Source organism: Tenrec ecaudatus, chromosome 3 (genome assembly GCF_050624435.1).
Source record: "Tenrec ecaudatus isolate mTenEca1 chromosome 3, mTenEca1.hap1, whole genome shotgun sequence".
Taxonomy (NCBI): Eukaryota; Metazoa; Chordata; class Mammalia; order Afrosoricida; family Tenrecidae; genus Tenrec; species Tenrec ecaudatus.
In genome coordinates, this window is record NC_134532.1 from 122,134,042 (window position 1) to 122,156,283 (window position 22,242).

The window sequence follows — 22,242 nt, forward strand, 5'->3', positions numbered from 1 at the left end:
ACAGCATCTAGGGCCTGCTATGCAGTCTATTTGGAAACCGCAATTTGTTCCAAGCGAGAACAATGAGGCTGTCTAGTTCCTCAAAGAGTTTATCGTGTCAGAAACCCACAGGGCAGCACCACCATATCCTACGAGTCAGAAGCAATTCCACAGCAGTCAGTTGAATGACGTTAGCCTCACAGCCACTGCTCATTGCTGCAAAAACAATTCTTTGTGAGTTTTTCACATTTCTGCACCCCCTACAAGCAAGAACTTCCAGTTCTGTTTCAGAGCAACGTGAAAGGATGCTTCTACACTTACAGCAAACAGCCTTCAAAATTAGAAACAATGTCTTCCTCTGCAGAAAAAGGCAGACATGCTTACTGTCCACTGCGGTAGTTAGATAATTTCGTGTCAACTTGATAAGTAACTATGGGGTGGAGCCTAGCCTGTCAATCAATTTACAGCCTGATGATGCCTACTTGTGGGCATGGGCTTCTTATGAGGATTCTGGGAACGTCCTCTCTTGATTCTGCCATCAGAAGAGGCAGGCCACTCTCTCACACACACTCTCTCTCTGCTTCACACTCCTGTTGACAAGACACATGGAGCCATGCTGTTGGCAGCTAGAAACCTGGAGCTGGAGATGTGGAGACCTGCGCCAGTGCTGAGAGGCTTCCACCGCCACTGGATCCACAAGACTTTCCACCCACCAGCCTCTTATCTTTCTGCATTCAGCTTCTTTGTATGTGTTTATGTGAGTCTGAAGAGGAATTTATAGACTAGTCTTAGACATATGGGCTAATATCAGACTTACAGACTTGATCTGGGCTGGTCTGGAATGTTTTCTCAATATGCAATTACTCTGTGATATAAAGCTCTGTCTTACACATACATAAGTGTCCCTGGATTTATTTCTCTATTCACCCTGGCCTAACACATCCACTATAAGCTATTTAGGTGCTCTAAAATCAGAGTTACCTTCTTTTGCGGACACCCATTGTGTGTGTGCATGTGTGTACTATCTTCATGTTACCCTGTTGGGTTGAGAAGCCTTCACAGAGAACTAAGTCAGATACTGATATTCTGGCTGCTACTATTGCCGTGAGTCTGCATCTTTGCCCCAGATGGCTGTGTCTTTATCAACACCCAATTTGCAAAAGGGAAAAATCTCAGACTTTTCACTTTTCTTGATTCCCATGAAAGCTAGGACTATCACCGCACACATGGTGACAACCAAGACATTCACAAGGGTCCACACACCCGTTCCTTTAAGAGCTTTATCGCAGTCCATGAGGTAGTCCCTCATTCCCTCAAGCATCTCATCTCCTACTGAACCCCTCCTTCTTACCCCATGGTCTGCATGCTGATCTTCTCACCAGTTTCTGAAGCACTGTCGTTTAGTCACCACCCCAGGATTTTGTACCGCTCCCTGTGGCTGGAATGCTCTACTCCAAGTTTCCAAAAATGAGTTACTCCTTCCTTCAATGAGGTCTCTGCTAAATATCACCTCCTTAGAGACACCCCCACCCCTACTGCCCTCTCTTCCCCTACTGTTTTTTCCGTGCTGCTCACCACTGGGCACTACCATCTTGCTCTGATGATTGTGTGCAATCCCCACATGTAAGTTCAAGGAGGGCAGGACCTTGGCCTAACTCACTGCCAAACTCCCAATGCTTAAAACAGCCCTGATGTATGGTAGATGCTTAGGAAAAGTCAGTTAAAAATGAATAAATTAAATTTACACCGATCTCAGGAACTCAACGCTATGTTATTCACAATGTGATTTACCAGCACACAGTTGGCAAAAGGGACTTAACCAGTTTACACAAGCATGGACACCGTTTGTGGGCAATAAGGCATCTGTTTTCACTTTCACTTCTAGCAAGAGGTTCTTTTTTCTATAAACAGGTTTTAGTTCCCTGACTGGATCGCAGCAGTTCCCCAGGCCATGCTGGTTTAGCTGTCTCTGCTTCCTTAGAGTGGTCTAACAAGACTTTTCCGGACCAACTAGAATGCCTTCGTAGTCTCTACTCCTGCACAAAGGAGCCCTGGTGGCACAGTGGGCTATTTGTTGGGCTGCTAACCCCAAGGCTAGTAGTTTGAAACCACGCCATGGGAGAAAGATGAGGCCTTTTACTCCCACAAAGAGTTACCGTCTCGGAAATCCATAGGGGCTGTTCTACCCTGTCCTACAGCGTGGCTGCGCGTCAGTGATGCTCTGATGGCTTGAGGGCTGTGAGCTTGGTTTACTCGTGTACAATGAACTTCATGAGCTTCTAGCTGTGCGTTAGCCACTAACTACCCACTAGGCGTCCTCTGTTCCTCAGAAGGAAGGGCTATGAGAAAGACAGAAACTATCATAAGGCCACAGGGGTCTTCATTTGTTTCAGGAAGATTACCGGTAACTAAAAGCACCCCCGAGGACTCCCCACCCTGTAACAGAGGAGCCAAGGCTCCCTGTTCTGGGGTGAGAGGAGAGAGACTTCTGCACTGAATAGAACAGCTCGTCGGGAACTTCAAAGCTTGGAGAGCTGTCACATTGTTAATGATTTATTTTGTCAAACACATAATAAAATGTATAAGCTACCAGCTACCACCATCATCATTTTCTAAGAGAAGGGCCACCTTACCATTGTAAAAGAGGCCTATCAGTGCAAAGGGCAGCCTTTAAAACTGCACACTTTGTTAAAAAGCGAATGCTTACCTTCACTGTCATTTCCTAAGAGAAAGAACATTTTAAAACCAGGATGCATACAGTTGTCTTGGTACAGAGGACCATTTTAAACCTCATAAGTTGAACCTTGCGAAACGCTCCTGGCCTCACTTGACAATGTCCATATCTTTCAAGTAACCAGACTCCCTCAGCGGTGTCCCGCGGCATGGGTGCCGACACAGAGAGTGGCGCAGGTTTGGGTGACCTTAAGTGGAGACTGTTAGTGTTACACTCGTAACACAAAGAGAAAGTGATATCAGACAGAAAGGCCAACTGAGAGAGGTGCGAAAGTGCTTGGTGGTGATGAAAAGATGGAAAAGGAGGAAAATTCTGGGGTGACTGGTTGACAGGAACCAAGGATCCACTGGCGGTGGGTCTCCATTTGTTCTCTGGCCTCTTTTGACTTTGGACTCTATCTTCCCTGTCTCCGCCATTTCTCTGAGACCCGGTACCTTCCTCCCCCAACTCTAACAAGACCAAACTCTCTTTTGCCACCAATTTCCAGGACTTTCATGTTTAAGAAGATGCAGCATAATAACAGAAGGGACCCTGGTAGCCTGGTGGCTGTGAGTCGGGCTGCTATCCGGGAGGTCAACAGTTTGAAACAGCTAGCTGCTCCGTGGAAGAAAGACGGGGCTTTCTCCTCCTGTGAAGAGCCGCAGTCTGGGGGAACCCACGGGGGCTGGTCTACCTCCCCTGGAGGCTTACTATGGGTCAGAATCAGCTCGATGGCAGCGAGGAAGCGTAGGAACGAAGACAGGCACTCCAAGAACTAGGCTACCAAGCTCCAAAGACAAGCTACGGCCCTGTCCTCAGGAAGTTTCAGACCGGTGGAGAAGGCAGCCGCATGTGCAGGTAGTGTGCCACCATGAAGGCAACTTGCTGGCACCATGGATAAACGCTGGGCGGCTAACTGAAGGGATGGTAGTTGAATGCAGCCAGTGGCTGGCAGGGGGAAACCCTGGTGAGGAGTTTTTTTCTCTCTGCCATCGAGTCAATGCCCTGGAGGGCAGGGTAGACCTGTGCCTGTGAGTTTCAGAGATTTTACTGCTTTACTGGAGTAGGAAGCCCTGTCTTTATCTCTTGGGGCAGCTGGTGGTTTCGAACTGCTGACCTCAGTTAGCAGCCTAAAGCATAACCATGATGCCACCAGGGCTGTTGTGGGGGGACAGGGGCCCCAAACCCTCGAATGGGTCTTCAGGAACAACTTTGTGATTGTGGGAAATAAGACAGACAGACAGAAAGTGGGGCACAGGGGCTCCTGTGTCAGAATAGTGACATGGATTTTCCAATGGGTCTATAGCTCATAATTGCGGGTCTGGAAAGCTCACTCCGCTGCGGGAAGAGCCTTACAACTATGAGCTATCAATAAGTCTTAATACACATTCCCATGACTGAACAGTCCCTCCAATTACCCCCACAAAGGAGCTGCTATTTAAGAGGAATCATTCCTGCATCTGGCTAGGGTTTGTGCCTGGAGGTTATCTGAAGATAAGAGCAATCCAAGTCTATAGGGCCTGTCTTGTAGACTACCTCTTATACGATTACCCATCGACTATGTACTATATTTGCTGCATGACGCATATGCCCTTTGAAAGATCTGTAAGCCCCATTACATATACCCATTGGAAAATACATTCACTCTCTCAGTCCTGATATAGGGATGAGAATCCCCTGTGTCCCGTTGTCTGTCGGTCTGTCTTATTTTGCACAATCGCAAAGTCGCTACTGAGGACCTGTTCAAGCATTGGGGAACCCCATTACCCCAACAGGCTCCTCCTGTAAATACTCCCAAACAAACCAAAGTCACTGCCATGGAAAAGATGACGACTCATAGCAACTCTATAGGAAAGGGTAGGACTGCCCCTGTAGGAGTAAGAAGCTTTGTCTTTCTCCTTCGGAGCACCTAGTGGTTTTGAACTGCTGACTTTGTGGTTAGCAGCCCAGTGGTAACCCTGTGCCACCAGGGCCTACCTAATGCTGGGGCAGTTCTCCTCTGTCTACCTGGGTTATTCCGAGTCTGAATCATCTCAGTGCAATCATAAACGCCAAAGTTAGGGGACCCACGGGATTGAGTGCCCTGCTACGAATGAGAAGTTGTTTGTTCATATCCACCTGCAGGATCATTGGAAGAAAGGGCTGGAGATCCACGTCCAGGTCACAGCCGTGGCAGTCCCTTTGCTCTGACATGCAAGGGTAGCCACTAGCCAGAACCGACACTGTCGCAACTGTCTTTGCTTGTTCCTTACATTAGCGTCTGATAACTCCAGGTAACGGTAAGCAGAGTGCTCTGGACTGCAGGGGAAAATGGCATTTAAACAGAAACGCGAGAGGGTCAAGGAAGGCGTTCTGGAAGATACCTCTCACGGACACAAGGTCATAGTGCTTGTAGGGGGGGGGGAGTTGGAGAAGGAGCTCATGGGCCAGAAGGCACGGCATTAGAGAGGCAAGTTGTGTGTGCACCTTGGAGGGGCGGAGGGTCAGGAGACCAGCGAGGTGAGGAGGGTCCAGGCAGCCATACAGAGTGCGAGCCCCCGAGGCTGTGACTCTGGAAGAAAGCGCTCCTCGGTGGCAAAGCAGCCAAAAGCACCGCGGGGTTGGTCGAGGCACGCGTCTGAATATGACTCCTGGCTGCCTGTGCATCCGCAAGTGGTCACTGTCCCGGCGGCGTCAGGGTTGCTCCGGAGGATATTGCTCTTGCTAGCCCTTGTGGGTTTCGTCCTCGTCGTCGCCTGTGCGAGTCCAGGTCACTTACACCCGGAGGGCGCCCACGCAAGGGAGAGGGAGGCACAGCTGAGCCTGCAGAACAGCGGCCGCTGGGTGCTCCGGAGGCCTGGCTGAAGGGTCCAGGGTTCACAGAACAAACACAAGTTCATCCTCGGGGACAATGAGCGCCCGCTGGCTGAAAGGGAACAAAGAGGTGCAGACGTGTTGTGTTCCCTCCCTTCCTCCAGGGAAGGGGCAAAAGGACTGGGCGTGGGGCCGGAGGTTCTCTCGTGAAGGTAGGGCATACTTTTCTCCGACAGGCGGTTGAAATGGGAAAAGGAAGAAAAATAGTCCTTAAGAAAAACCGTGTTAAGGAATATCCAGTTTAGTCAGTTCATTCTATCACAGCCGAGGAAGGAATGCCAGGGTCATTTTAATAGCAGTTCCTTTCTTAGCACTATTGTCTTGTTTTTATAATTAAAAAAATTTAAAACCAGTCCATTGTTATCTTCTTAGTGAATGATACTATTCGATGGCTGAAGTGCATTAAAGAGTTGTGTTTTTTACCACAAGTTTTGACGATTTTCTTCATTCTTGTATCCATTGTTATTAGCTCTTCACTGCCCTCCAGTTTTCCCTGTAAACCCTAACCTCAAAACTCACAGCCATTGAGTCGATGCCAACTCATATTGACCCTGCAGGGCGAGGTAGAACTGCCCCTGTGACTTTCTCAGACTGTGACTGTTAGCGGGAATGGAAAGCTCTTGCTTTCTCCACGGAGCGGCTGGTGGTTTCGAACTGCTGATCTTGAGGTTTGTAGCCCAACTTGTAACCACTATGCTTAGGGCGCCTCGCTATAACACTAAGGATCTATTGATCTAACAAATGTCTCTAGATTTACTCAGCGGGGATTTCATTAAAAAAGAAAATCATGCAAAACAACACCCCAAGCCCATCAGCAACAACAATATATAAAACAGATGCACTTCAATCCAAAAGAAAGCAGGAAGTAATAAACACTCATTCACACACTGCCCTGGAGTCCACACTGACTCAGCGTGACCCTGCACGGCACTTAGAACTGCCCCATAAGTTTCCAAGACTGTAACTCTTGATTGAATAGGACATCCCAACTTTCTCCCAAGGAGCAGCTGGTGGTTTTGAACCACTGACCTTGCAATTTAGCAGCTCAACACGTGGGTAACCATTATGTCACCAGGGTTCCTCTAAGAAACCCTAGACCAAGATAAAATGGGTCCAAAGGGACAACAAATGGTCAGACGATCAATTTTTAATTATATCCTTTTTTAATGTATTTATCTTAGGTCAGATGAAAGAGTCATGGGCGTCAAATCTTATGTTTGTGTGCAAGTTTTCTAGCTCACATGAGAATTGTGTTGGGCGGAGTGGGAGGGGACAATGTAGTTAGGCAGATAGGTTGCTCTTATTGCACTCCACACTTCCAGAGGCCAGGTGAGCTGGCGTCCATGTGGCAGTGACTTACCGAAGGGGCAGCAGGCACCAGGTCATCCTCCGTCCTTCCTGTCTGCATGGCTGTGTGGACGCGCACTGATTCATAAATGGAAGGCTCCTCTACTTTCCTGGGATAGGGATGCTTCAGAACAATCAGGGTGCCTGGCGGAAATAAAATGAACAAATTGTTTCACCGGCAGGAAGGGCCCCCAAATCTCGGAACTGGGTAACTGACGGGAGTGCAGCCCCTCTTGTTGTCTCATATCCTTACTTGCTCGTCTTCTCAGCACTCACCGAGCAGCAACGATGTGCCAAGAACTAAGCAGGATAAGAATGAAACCAAACCCTAGACCCAAGGATGTTAGTTCTCACTCATGAGCTGGACCCAACTGACTATGACGGCATCGAGTTGCTTCTGATTCACAAGCCCCTGTAGGACAGCGAAGGACGGCTTCTTTGGGGTTTCTGAGACTGCAGATCTTTATGGGTACAGAAAGTCCCAGCTTTCTCCTGTGGAGAGACTGATTGAATTGAACTGCGGACCTTGCGACGAGTAGACTAGCGTGTGATCTACTAGGCCACCAGGGCTCTTACGTTAACTGGACACTAGGGTATAAAAAAAAATGACACGACCTCTGGCCTCCTGGCCCTTTGAACTACGGAGAAATAGGGAAGCACTGAAATCAAGAAGGTGATGAAACCGGAGGACTGAAGGCCGGAATTACATGGTATGTGAAGAAGCGGAGGACAGTAATACCAAGAGGCTTGACTAACACGGACTTAGGACTTAAATGCCCTACTTGCTTGATTAAGATATGCATTATTCTGGCAGACATGTGTCTGACATTGTCAGTGAATATTATTGTAAATGTTGCTCGACCACCAATTGCCATTGTTTGTATAAACAGTATCCATTGTTTGTATAAACAGTATCCATTGTTTGTATAAACACTATTAAGTCATGTAAAGACTTAATCTGTGTAAATCAATAATCCATGTGTTGTGATTTGTAGCTAGCCTACATTTGTTTAATCTCCATCTCTCAACTGTGTTTGAAATATATTACCATAGGCCAAATCAATGACTTATAAACAGAAGGACTGTATATGTGTTAGTCTGGGTACTTTAGAGAAACAAATCCACAGAAACTCATGTATAAGAGAGAGTTTATATAAAGGTTAAGTGAGCATCAAGATGACATCCCAACCCAGTGCGGCCAAGCCCACAAGTCCAGCATTAATCCATATGTCTGACACCGTCCCCAAAGTACTCTTCCATCTCACAAAACACACACTATGATGCCGACTGCAGGAGGAAAGCCGAGTCAATGAATGTGTAAGCATCTCAGCACTGGCAGGGATCTTCACACAGGTGTTCCAGCACCCAGGGCTGCATCAGGGTAGGTCCATGTGGCTTCCCCTTGGGGATGTCTTACAGGAAGTGAGTCTTGCCAGCTAAAGCAGGGAACTGGCTAAGGCAGCTGCACCCTGGTCTGACCTTCAGAAAGCAAGAGACCCGAGAACTAGAAAGGCGAGGCTCACTGACCCATTTATCCATTCGCCTTTCAATTAACCCCACATGTGTTTATGCTTCAGGGAGATGATTGATAAGGTTCTCTAATATAAGATAACAAAAAATGTTTCTAAGGCAAAGCAGAGGTAACTAGAAAACAGATTTAGGAGTGAATTTTGTGCTTGCACTCCATCTTACCTCCAATTTAAGAACAATTAGTTCTTACCACATGGCCCTGCTCCATATATGTCCTCAGAAAGAAAGGTGGAAGATATGGGTGCTACAGCAAAGTGTGGTGAAGACATTAGATGGTGCTCAGCTATCAGAAAGAATAGCAGCTGAGGTCATAAAGGCTCGTTTTTAAACAAGCAGTCCTCTAAGTGAGATGTCAACTAAACCCACCCAAAGAAGCATACCAACATCCGTGATCCAAGGATTATAAATGATAAAATCCAAATCTGAAGGAGGGAGTGACCTCAGCGCCTTTCACGAAGTTCTGGTTTGCAGAAGGCTGTGGATGACTGTAAGCCCAGAAACATTCACAGGACCTACACATGGAAAAAACTTCTGGTGATTCCCCTCTGGTCATGCCTGAGGAATGGGAATGGCCTGGATATCAGGCAGAGAATATTAGAGAAACAATTACAGTAGATTAAAATAATAAATCTGACTAGAATGGGTAAAACCTTGACATTTGATCTCCCTTTTGATATGCTGTGAGTTTGATTTGGTTTTTAATATTGCCTGGTGTTTTTTTTCTTTTCAAATTGGAGCTTATCACTGTTGTATTTTCTTATTGTTGGTAGCATTCTTGACTCTCTTTTAAATATCTAGGTTTTTCAACATAGGAAACCTGGGTTGGGTGAATCTACAAAGACAAAAACAAGAACAAGGGTTTCTGGGGGATACAGCAGGAGTGAGACACACAATGGGGAGGTGAGTACAAGGAAGAAGAGACTTTTCAAAAAGATTGTGGTAGTGATTGCGCAACACTGGCTGATATGCCTGGCCTATTAAATGGTCTGAGGTCTGGAGTATGTCCTGTTCAAATGGTTGGAAAATTGAACCAACCAAAGAAACAAACAACGAAAGGTGATTGATCAGGGGCAGGAAAGTGCTGCCCTCAGAGGGAGCACAGCAAAGCAGGTATCCCCAGCTCCTCTAACCCGCCCAGGGAGGGACAAGCTTCTTTACAGGCTTCACGGGTGTCACAGTGCTGCACAGTCACACCCTCACTGCCCTGAGGACGTCCCAGGGCCAAATTGCAAGCTCCTCTGTCTAACAAACCGTACCTATTCCACTCATGGCCCCATCTCTCTTTGGGAGTCCCACTGGTAACCGGGATACATTGACCATTTTGTGTATTGGTATGCTGCCAACCATATTTTTGTGACATTTCTCTTTGATCCCCTAAGTCCTTTTGAAAGCTCTGTACACCAGCAAACCCGTGGACCACCTCATGATCTCGGGCAATGGCTTCCCTCATGCAGATGATATATCGCTGTCGCCATCTTCTCCTTGTCCAATTTAAGACTTAATACATGTTCTCTTTAGAACACAACCAACCAAACAAACAAACTAACAGGGTAATGAAACCAATACAAGCAGTGTCATTAGGCCTGGTGGTGGTCTCCAGGAGGGACTGGAGACCCTGTGGTGAGAGGTTTCAGGAAAACTTCATAGAAGAGCTCATACATGATCACAAACTCTAAACTCTCTGCCATTGAGCTGATTCTGACTCGGTGACCCTATGAAGACCTGGCAGAACTTCCCCTGTGAGTTTCTGAGGCTGTGACCCATTATGGGAGTAGAAAGGCCTGTCTTCCTCTCAAGGAGCTGTTGGGGGTTTCAAACGGCTGACTTTGTGTGGTTAGCAGCTAATCACTACACCACCAGGGATCCTCGAGATAAATAAAAATTTGACCTCTCCACACCATATTCTCATGGACGAGGAGGTATGCTATTCAAGTTTACTGCTCATTTACATGCCTCCTCACATTGCAATTCCCAGTGATAAAGAGATTTGTTCTAGAGCTTAAATAATGGCTAGATTTTTTTTTTTAGTCCCTGAGTGGTGGAAATGCCCAACACACTCAGCAGTTAACAAAAGTTGGAGGTTTGCAGAAGGACCTAGGAAGAAAGCCCGGGAGTTCTCCTTCTGAAAAACCAGCATTGCAAACTTTTTGGAGAACAATTTCACTATGATATGCATGGAGTATCCATGAGCTGGAATTGACCTAACAGCAAGGTGTGCATTAGTAAAGATTCTCCAGATGGATTTCACAAAAGTCATAGAAGCAAAACCCATAAAACTGTACACTGTGCAGCTTAGGAGGGTTGACTACATTGTCCTTATTTCATACCAGTTCTACAGCAAACTTGACACCCATCAGTGGATCTCAAAAAATGGGAAATAGCAGCACTCTCTCCTAGTACCCAACACACAGGAAAACAATGGTGTTGCTTTTCTTTGGGGACTGTGAAATGAACAGGCCCATACTCATGTGTGGTGGCTTCCCATTCTTTCTGGAGGGGGAGAGTCCAGGCCGAAGAAGGTGCCCAGTCCCCAGCCCAGAGGGCTAGATATGGCTTTGGGGTTTCAGGATCTTCAAAATAAGAGCTTAGTACATTTCTGACTCAGTGCTGCCGGCATTTCCCCTTTTGAACCATTCCCTCCCCCATCTCCAGCAGTCAATCGCAAACTAGAAACCCTGGCTATAAAAAAAGGTAGGTTAAGGTGTTTTTTGTTTTGCTTTCCCCTGTGCTACGTGACTTCTTGCTTTTTATTTCAAAAGTAGAGTATCCGTGAAAAAGAGGAAGCCCTTCAAGGAGACGGATGAACAAGGTGGCCACAAAAACTGGCCTCAAACTCACCCAGTTTGCAGAAGGCTCTGGGTGGCAGTGAGTGGCCCAAGTCCATGTGCAGCGCCCCCATGGGAATGGAACCTCCATTGAATTCCCTTGGACCACTGACTAGGGATGTGAAGAGCCTTCCCACCAGCCAGGGAGCGTCAGAGAGTGAATTGATGCAAAGAGGCCATTGTTGCTAGGTGACCTCCCCATAGTGACTCTATCTACAGCAAACAAGACACATCAGGGGTTTGGGTTAAATTTTAACACCTTGTTTGTTTTCTGTTTTGATTCATTTTAAATGTGTTCCGGTTTTTATTATTTTCTTTCTTTGGAGTTGAGATTTTTTTCTATGTTTTATTTTGTTATTTTGATAATGTTGGGTTTTGGGGGGGCGGTTTTGGTATGATTTTCTTTATATGAAATCCAGGATAGGCAAATCTATAGAGACCATAACTAGAATAGATTCCTAGGGTGATGGCAGAGGAGGTGGGTGGAACATGGGGAGCGAAAATCAAGAAATGTTCTAAAATTGATTGTGGTAATCAAACGCACAACTCTCTGAAATATCTTCAAACCATTGAATTGTATGGTGTGTGGAAACCAAACGAAACCAACCAACCACACGACAAACTGTGGACTTAGACATAAAAACAATTGTGCGGATGGCACCACCGGGCAGGGCAGCGTTTCATTCTGTTTTCTGCAGTGTTGCTATGAGCCAGAACTGACAAGTCAACACCTAACAATGACATGGTCTTTCACACAGTAAGTCCAGGAAGTACTAGACCCTGGAAGGGCAGTGGAGACATCATTAATTTGTTGAAAACCCCAAACACTTACTGAGCTGCACTAAGCGGCAGGTGCTTGTCCGGGCAGCAAGGCTACAGTGGTCAACCAAGGAGACACCGAACCTGCTCTTCCGGAGCTCGTGTCTAGTTAGAGGGGACGAAGCAAGGGTTTGAAAAATAGGAAACTAGCCCATGTCAGGTGGGAATAAACACTAGAAAGAAACTCGGTTGAGTGATAGAGTGCTGTTAGGTACTGTCGAGTTGCTGCTCACCGCGGTACAACAGAACAAGCCACACCGTGGTGCTGCGCATCCCCACCACTGTTGCGATGTTTGAGTGGTAGGTGATATTTTATACAGGGGTAAAGGAGGCCTCTTTGAGAAGCTGATTTGAAGGATTATATGATGTCCTGGTCTTACCCTGGAGTATGAGAGAGACCAGGAGGAAAGAAAAATACCTTCGTAGCGGTTCACAATGTGTAAATGCGAATGAGTAACCTACAAACAAGACAAAGCCACCCTGGATACCTGAGTCTGTCTGATACCCCGTCTGCAAACCCAACTGTGACTTCTGAGATTTGGGCCCAGATAAAGCTCTGCAGCTGAAAACACAAAGAAGGAATGCTGGGAAAAGCCACCAGAGGCTCTCTGATCCTGGCCCCAAGGGAGAGCCAGGGCCTCTAGCCACCTCTTCTCTCTCCAGCCAGTGCATGCCCACAGCGCTGAGATCACCGTGGGAAATGGCTTTTGTAGTGATCAGAAGCCCCAGAGCCTGCTCTGGCAGCCTTTTGTCAATGCGCGCCTTTCATGAGAACAGATCCAGTCATCTAAAGAGAAGGGGCCGGTTAGCGATTACAGTCATAATGAAAACCGCCGAGCTGAAATCAGGAGCAGCTGCTCTGCGGATGCAGGGCTGTGAGAATGTGGTGCAGATGCGTGGTGGAATTGGGGTGAGCTCTTAAGCGAGCCACCCTGGAGATGCACCTCCAGGTGCACCCTACTGCCCTGCAAAGGGTGCTGGGCTATCAGGAGTGGAGCGGGGTCGCCTGCCACCACTGTCTCTGGCAACCTGCTGACCTCTGACAACCGTGCCAAGCTTTCGGTTCCTCCCCTGACAACTCAGAATCGTACAGCAAATCCGGTGAGAATCAGAACTGCGGTGTGTTCCTGGGTCTTGCAAATTGTCCATTTCTGACAGGGTGCAGCCCTAGTACTCTCGATGGTGGCTCTCTGAGTGGAAAATATTTGTGAGTCTTCCTTCTCCGACAGGTTTCTGCCTAACGCGGCTTCTAGCGTACTGTATTCTACTCACTGAGCTGATTTAAGCTCCAAGTATGGCTGTGCTTGAGGAAAGACTATCCAAATGTTAGCTGTAACTGCATCTTGACATACAGTATTTTAAGATCCTTAAATGAAGTTCCAGTGGCCGAGTGTTGTAGAACATGCATTTTAAAACGGCAAGCTAAGAAAAGAGACGAAGATACTGCATTATGCTAAGGATGGAAATGGCAGCTGTCTGGTTGCCAAGGCCTGTTCTCGGCTATCAAACGGATTCTGAGTCAGTGATCCTGTATAGGGCGTCCAAGACCATCAGTACTTAGGGGAGCAGAGAGCCTTGTTTCCTCCTCTCTTGGAGCAGCTGGTGAATTTGAACCACTGGCCTTGCAGTTAGTACCCCAATGGCTGGCACACAGTGCCACCACTCTTTACAGTGGCTCTCAAACAGATCCAGTGGACAGGAAAGGAGAAGGGTCTGTTAGCCTAGGGTGCAAAGCAGCTGGAAAATGTGGGGGGAACATGAATTGAAATTGAGAAAAAAATTAAAGATAGTCTTCCAAGCATATTCCATAAGCGTTCATACGACGACGCTGTGGGATGAAGCAGGTGGTCAGTTCTTTTCCTTGTCCGTAACCAGGCACACTTCACAGGGTCCAGGGATTAATTTCCTACTGCTGTGGTAACAAATGGTCACAATCCAAGTGGTTTTAAAAGAACCCCAATTTATTAGCATGCATTCTTCCCGATGAGAAGTTGAAAATGGGTCTCCCAGTCTCCAAAACTTGTAGGGGCCGTTCTGCCTTGTCCTAGAATTGACTTTCTGACAGCGAGTTTGGTTTGGTTTGGGTCTAGAATCACGGCGCTTGCATGGCTATACTTTTCTGGCGGCTCTAGAGCAGGGGGGGCCATCTATTCCACAGGCCCTTATAAGACAAAATCAATACCAGCTATCCTAGGACTGACCAAGGGGAAGCAGATTCAGCCATCACATACACTCACTCCCTGCCATCAAATGGCACTAACTCATAGAGACCCTACAGGACTGAGTAGAACTGCCCCCGTGGGTTTCCAAGACTGTCACTGTTCACAGGAGTAGAAAGCCCCACCTTTTTCCAGTATGAGTGAGGGGTGTCCAGTATGGGTGAGGATGATGTTATTAATAGAAAAATGGCCCTCGGCAGCCACAAGGCTCTTCACCTCGGCGCTCGAGGATAATCTGGTCCCTTTCGCTCTCCCGATTCTGGACACTGCCGGCCCTTTCGCTCCTCCATCATCAAAGCCAGCAAGAGCAGGTCAGATTCTTACACGGCCAGCCTGCTTGGCCTGACTCTTTTGCTCTGTCCCTTTTGCTTATCAAGGAACCTCATGGCATAGCGGGTTCCCCAAGGGGCTGCTAACCACAAAACTGGCAATTCAAACACATCAGCTGTTTGTGGGAGAAGTATGGGATTCTCTACTCCTGTTAAGATTTAGTCTCTGAAATCCACAAAGGCAGTTCGACCATGTCCCAGAGTGTTGCTGTGTTAGGCAGGGTTACCTAGAGAAACAAAACCAGGACCCTCAGGATTATAAAAGGGGATAGGTTTATAGAGCACGAAGAAATATAACAGCTAACTAGTCCACACAGCAGTACGGAGGGCTCAGTTCAACTCACTTTCATGGAACAGTTAATATACTGGAAGTCCTTCAACTCACATGGGCTGCCTGGTCCAAGGTCAAGGAAGCAGACAGAGACAATAGAGTTTTCCCTCAGGCAAGGCAGGCAGAGTCTGCCAGAAGGAAGCAGACAGCAGACAGCAGGGTGGGTGAGCAACAGTCAGTAGCTCAGGAGCTTAGTGAAACAGGCCGGGTGGGATCTCCAGCTCAAGCACAGCGACAGGATCCACCAGCTTCAAACTCAAGAAATTTACGTACACTCCAGCAGAGTGTTGAAGCAGGTCTGGAAGGTGCCTCAAACTCTAGCAACAGGATTCACAGGTTGGCTTGGCCCACAGGTAGTGTAGAGCAAAGTTGAGACAGAACTAGCTAAAGCAGCAGCACACTGGTCCAATCACCAGGGAGCAAAAGGGAGATGGGATGCCAGCTGTCTTTATTTATTGCAATCAAGCTGTGATCTGATTAAACTCTGCCCACATGTACCTATTAGCCTAGTTGGCACAATAAACCTAACTATCACAGTTGCTATGAGTTGGAATTGACTTGGTGGCAATGAATTGTGTGGGTTTTTCGGTTTTGCTTAGATATAAGGAGTCTTGGTGGTGCAGTGGATTAGGCAATTGGGCTGCTAACATAAGAACAGCAATTTGGACCTGCCAATCATGGGAGAAAGATGAGATTGTCTGCTCCCCAGAAAGATTTACGGCCACCCATTCCCAGGTCTGGGCTTCCCCAAATGGGACAATTCTACTCTTCCCATAGGTCACTAGGCATGGGAAGCAGATTGATGGAAGTGGGTTTGCTTTGGTTTACTTACAAGGATTCTTGTGATTACAATGTTCCTACCTGGATCTTTCAGGAGAATCTTTCTATCATTAGGTCAGATAATTAGCAATATTACTTTCTCCTGGCCATGCACCATAGCAACAGAAGCCCTGATGGCATAGTGGTTGCACATTGGGCTGCTAACCTTAAGGTCAGCAGTTTGAAACCACCCACCGCTCCTTTCAGGGCTTTCTACTCCCCTAAAGAATTACAGTCTCCAAAACCTACAAGGGCAGTTCTACCCTGTCCTATAGGGTTGCCATGAGCCAGAATTGACTCAATGGGATGGGTTTGGTTTTGGGTTTTGGTTACCATAGGAGTCCCCAGTGGAGCAGGCACTTAACACACTTGACTGTTAACTGAAAGATGGAGGTTGGAGTCCATCCAGAAGGGGCTTAGAAGAAAGATCTAGAGAAACTATTTCTGAGCAATCAGCATCGGCAACCCCCAATGAGCACAGATTTACTCAGGCTGCTCTGAGTCGGTATCAGCTCAGCAGCAATTTGTAAGGTAACGCCACATAGGCACAGGTCCGGGGAGGAATGAGGACATCTCTGAGGTGCCCTTATTCCGCCCTACCGGTTCTTGGGATAGCTGCATGGCCACAAAGGCTTGTATAGCTGTAGTGTAAGATAATCTTTGGGTCAGGAATGCTACCTCAGTACTGGAGCTACTTACACCATGAAGCCATTGACTTTATTTTCAGAGAACATTTCCAAATGCTCTGAGCTCTTCTGAGAACGTTTGGCACCAAAACTATCTTCCTATCTCCAACACCTAATAGAGTTCACAACATGACAAGGCTTGATGAATAAATTGATGGATGAATAAGCCAATGCGGTTGTAGGTCAGGTTCAAGTCAGGAAAGAGCCTGGTCTGAAGCAGCTTCCTAGGTGAGAAACAACCCTCGCCTGCGGCAAGGATAAGAAGAGCACAAGGTGCCCAGGTCCCCATTCCCTGCTTTAGCCAAGACTCACCAACTTCCCATGAGAACAAACAAATGAAAGACAAACCCGTTGCCACGAAATCTATTTCGACTCCTAGAGATCCTGTAGGATCGAGGAGAACTACGCTGCAGGGTTTCTGCGACTGTAACTATGTAGAGGAGCGTGCGGTCTTATCTTTCCCCACAGAGTGACTGGTAGGTTTGAATAAACAGCCCTGCAATCAGCAGCCCAGCTTTCAACCCAACTTCCCTCTCTCAGGGCTGTGGTAGCTACATAATCGGGTGTCCGCTTGAGGGGATTATGAGCGAAGGGGAGGGAGTCTGGCCTGTCAATCAAGATATAACCAATGAGGCCTTCGTGTGGGCATGGCTTTCTCCTGAGAATTCTGGGAACTCTGGTATTTCCTCCTGGATGGCAGAAGACACATTCTCTGCTGACTCCCTGTGAGACATCCTTGAGGAGAAGCCACATGGACCTATCCTGATGCAGCCAGAACTCTGGACCTGGAAAAGCCTCACGGAGACCCTTGCCAGTGCTGAGATGCTTACAATGCCACTGGATCCAAAGACTTTCTACCCAATGGCCTGTGATCATCTTGTACTCAGCGTCATTGAATGTATTTCATGAGTCTGAAGAGGACTTTATGCATATGGGTTAATATTGGATTTATGGATCTGATCTGGACTGGTCTGGGACGTTTTCTCAATATTTAACTGCTCTCGTATATAAAATTCTTATACACATATGTGTGTTTATGAATTTGTTTTTCAAGTCTTTCCAGACTGACACAAGGGTTCTTTAAATGTTCATTCTCTTTCACTGACATTGAGTTGATTCTGACTCAGAGCATCCTGATAGGGCAGAGTAGAACTTCTCCCATGGGTTTCTGACACGGTAAATCCTTAAGGGTGTAGAAATTCTTATCAAACTGTGGCTTTGAACTGTAGACCTTGTGATTAGCAGCCCACTATGCTGCCAATCAGGCTCCAACTCTTCATTGGGAGGACCCAAAAGCCTCTTGTACAGGTTAACTCACAAAATGTTAACTTAAGGAAATGATAGAGAATCAACCAGGGGTGTCCAATTAACTGTAGATAGATGTGAGCTTTTAAAACAATAGATTGAATTGTGGGATTAAAAAGTGCAAAATGTGACCTCGCCTAACAACAACAAAATCTGGTATCTTAAAAGCCAGGCCTCCTTTGCTTAGACTGTTCATGCCCTAAGAAGGCCGTTATACAGACTTCTTGGCAAAATGTATGCCGATAATGATTTCTTCTGTAGTGACGGTTCCATCCCAGGACTCAAAGCTAGAACTCACAGTGACGGAGGACCACAAACTCCAGCAGTCAGACAGCATGGATTGCGCTCATGTCTTGGGAGTCTGAGTTTCTTCTGTAAGAAGCAGGTCTGCCAGCAGCTGCTGCTGTGCCATGGTTGTGCTGATTCTTTATTGTCTCTTGGTTGTTTAGCATGCTTTTGAATTCTGGGAGAATACACAAATATCTTACCCCCCAACTTCTCCTCCTCCCTGTCCCCTACTTTTTCGTGTAGGTAGTCCGAGTTGCTGTCTATTATTTGCAATCAAAAGAAAATCATATAATGCAGCCACCAACTGGGATTCGTTATCTTTTCCATCAAAGACAGTGCCTGTGTTCCATAAGAGAGGACCTCTGATGCTAGTGAGTGACACTCAAGCCCCCAGGCCCCCAGGGCATGAGGGCTGTGGGGAGCGATGTCGACTAAGGGCGATAGGAGACCGAGGGTGTTAAGGGAAGAAGAGGGAGGAAGATCAGCAACCACAGACCTTGGAAACTTGACTGCAAGTTTCACTTCAGTTTCGGAACAAGAGGGAGACTGTTTCCTGTCTCTGATATGAAACCCGGTGTGAGGCATGCTCAGTGGAGGTACGTTGTTTCTGAGGTGATCAGAACCAGACTGAAGTAGGCATTCCCACAGGGGCTGATTGAACAGAAACTTTCAGGACACTTGTATACATACGAAGGTGTCCTGATGGGGCAGCGGTTAAGCGATCAGCTGCAAGCCAAAAGTTTGGTGGTTGGAAGCTACGAGCCACGGAGAAGAAGAAAGATGTGCCAGTCTGTATCTCTAAAGACTTACACTCTTGGAAGCTCTTTGGGGGCAGTTCTATTCTGTCTTAAAGTGTTGGTATGAGTCAGAATAGAATAGGGAGCAAAGAGTTTGGTTTTGGTATTATGCATGTAATGTGATTATCTTGTATTGAAAGATTCTTTATCTTGTACCCCAGCAGGGAATTCAGAACAAGAGTGAAAGTGGTCTCAGGGCTCTGGCATTAGCTTGTTATCTGAAATAGAGCACAATAGGCCACACATTGACGTTGTCAAGGATCTCATCTTGCTTCTATCTATAGTCAACATTCATGGAAGCACAGTCAAGAAGTCAAATGACATGTTGCATTGGGCAAATCAGCTGTGCAACACCTCTTTAAAATGTTGAAGAGCAAGGATGTCACTTTGAAGACTAAGAAGAGCCTGACTCAAGGCACAGTATTTCCTATCTCCTCTGCCTGTGAAATAGGACACCGAATGAGGATGGCAGCAGAAGATTTGGTGGATTCAAATCATGGTATTGCTAAAGAACAGTGAAGGTATCATGGGTTACATTGAGAACAGACACACTTGTCTTGGAAGTACAGAAAGACTGCTCCTTAGAAGGGAGGATGGTGAGACTTTATCTCACGTACATGGGACATATTTCAGGGAAATGTGTCTTTGAAGAGAACACTGTGCTTGGTAAAGTAGAATGACAATGAACAAGAGGAAGACCCTCAGTGAGAGATCGACTCGGTGGCTGAAAACATGGGCTCAAGCATAAGAAGGATGAGGAGGACGGGCAGTGTTTCCTTCTGTTATGCATCTGAGTTGGAACCAGCTTGGCAAGCACCTAACACAAGGTACACCTAACTCCTAAAAGGAAAATATTTGTTTAGAACTTTTTTTCCCTTTTAATGCCTTAAATCTAATGCCTTCTCAGCAGTATCCCCAGGTAGATTGTCAAGTGTTTGAGGGCAATGATGCTAGCTGATTTGTTTAGTTATTTGGAAGCTAACAGTGCTTAGTGGGTACTCCCACTATATAGATTATTTTATGAAATTAAGATACATTTTCTCATGTTTATTATTCTTTTCAGTTTTGAGAGCACAGTTGTCAATTTGATTATGTATCATGGTCTTCCCTGCCTCCTTCAACCAATGGGAAATGACATTGAGGCATTTTATAGGAATATTCAAGAAGCACTTATGGTGTGATGGTTAAGTGGTAGGCTGCTAACCTTGAGGTTGGTCGTGCAACCCATCAGCAGCTCTGCTGAGGAAAAGACACAGCATCTGTTTCTGTAATGATTACCGTCCAGCCTGTCCTTTGAGTCACTGAGTCAGAAGTGACTTGAGGTATACAACACCGTCATAGAAATAGTCAAGACCTCTCTCATGGCCTCTTTGCTACTTGTTCTGCAAATGGACTTCAACCCGTCATAATATGGCGCTAGTAAAATCATTATCCTTTACATATAATTGGGTTTGGTATTGATGTCCAGTCTTGTGGGGGAAATACATACTCTGTCGGTTAGCGAGCACAAGAAAGACCTCTCTTAAAGTATCCATGTCAAGGGAGGTCACTCTCTTTCTGAGTGGCTACTTGATTTATTAGTCAGATGAACTCGCTATGGCACTGGCTTAAAAATTAAAGAGGATATGACAAACATGTGATCCATGTAACATCAATTTCCCTAATCTAACACTGTATGACATGCTGAAGAGTTAATAGTTCTGAAGTAGAATATGATGCAAAAATTACCACACGAGAGTCTCTCATTAAATAACAGTTACATAACAACGGTTGAGGGCTTATGTTCTGCCAAAAAAATATTTTAAATGTCTTGAGTCTAATCTCGCTCCATTTTCACAGTAAGGCAGTAAGGTATGAGCTCAACTCTATAAGATGCTGGAATTGAAGCCCAGAGAGGTTCGATTAACTTGCCTGAGGACAGAGAGCAGGTAAGTAGAGGCTGGAGTTGAAGCTTGCGCTTACACATTGAGCCATTCTATCACATACTGTTCGTAGCCTCTATGAATCCCCACCAGAAAGTTCTCCATGACTGCGAAATGATGTACTCTATCTAGTGTGGGCAAGAGAGGACATGTATAAATCAGATGTGAAAAATGGTTTATCTAGGAGGTGCTGTTAGCCAATTTCGTCATTGTAAAGGAAAAATTACATGTCTCCTAAACTGTCTTCTGACTCAGATATTCTTAAAGTGTAGTTAACCATTCAGTCCTATTGAAGGGAAACAAATTGATTGAGTGTTGGGAAACTTAATAACCAAAACTTCCCTGGTCAATATTATTTTGAAACAGTTGGCCCCATTTTATCTTTGCTTCTCATTTCGATTTTCCTCGACTTTCTTCATTTAAAACTTACCTTTTATTTTACCTTTTCCTACATATATCGGTGGTATAGTGACTATATGTTGGGCTAACTGCAAGGTCAGTGATTCCAAACCACCAGGCACTCTGCAGGAGGAAGAAGAGATTTCCTACTCCCATAAAAAATTACAGTCTGACCATTGCTGAAGTCAAAATGTGTGCACAAGCAAATGTGGTAAAGAGAGCAGATGGTGCCTGGCTATATAGCGTCTGGCCCAGAAGATATAGCATCTGGGGTCTTAAAGGCTTGAAGTTAAACAAGCGGCCATCTAACAGAGAAGCAACAAACCTAGTTGTGGAAATTGGGGCACATAACTTAGATTCTGAGTGTTGGTTTCCTCCTCTGAAAATGGGATCATTCATCTGTTATGAGTGGTTGAAAAGATTAAATAATGGGATGGATGTGAAACCATCTAGCAGAACGGCTGGCACATAATCAACAAAGTTGGTTTTAAGCTCTTCTTGCTTTCTCTCCCTCTTTTCAAACATGGCTTTGCAGACTAAGACATGCCTTTACTCTGAGTGAACATGCACTCAATAGAGATTTCTGGTTGCAGTTTAGTAAAATTCCAAGTTATCCCTGATTATTTCTGGAAGTGCCAAACATACTCAAATTAAAGCCAATGTCAATGCAATCTAATGGTTTCAAATAATGCGAATGGGGAAAGAGCTGTGCCCACAAAGCAGAGCGCTTGTAGCTGCGGCAGTCATCACAGATTTGATGATTCCTATAACCGACGAAAAGAAGTGGAAATGTGACATTCAAGTAAGTATCAGACAAGATCTTCAAAAATAACAACCCGTTATGTTAAAGAGTAAGTACAAACGCATACAGCATTTGGCTGGTGTCACACTTGCTCATGTGGCTAAGATAAATAAAATCACCATAGTAATACCAGTAGTTAATCATATGTGATCATTTAAAATAAAAATGTCATGCAACATAAGTGACATGTTAGAAGCAAAAGCATAGAGATAAATGTTGCCCACGTTTTCAAGACTCCGTATATGAAACAGCCAATCGCAAAAGGATAAAACAAATGCG

The 22,242-nt window shown here is 45.9% G+C and overlaps 1 protein-coding gene across 1 annotated transcript in view; it reads right to left on the reverse strand.

The window, feature by feature from the left end:
- DAPP1 (dual adaptor of phosphotyrosine and 3-phosphoinositides 1) overlaps nt 1-22,242 on the reverse strand; it is a 78,226-nt gene that overhangs the window by 17,961 nt on the left and 38,023 nt on the right. The window contains exon 4 of the mRNA XM_075543541.1: nt 6,906-7,036. Coding sequence (XP_075399656.1) covers nt 6,906-7,036 — 131 coding nt within the window. The remainder of the gene's footprint in view (nt 1-6,905; nt 7,037-22,242) is intronic.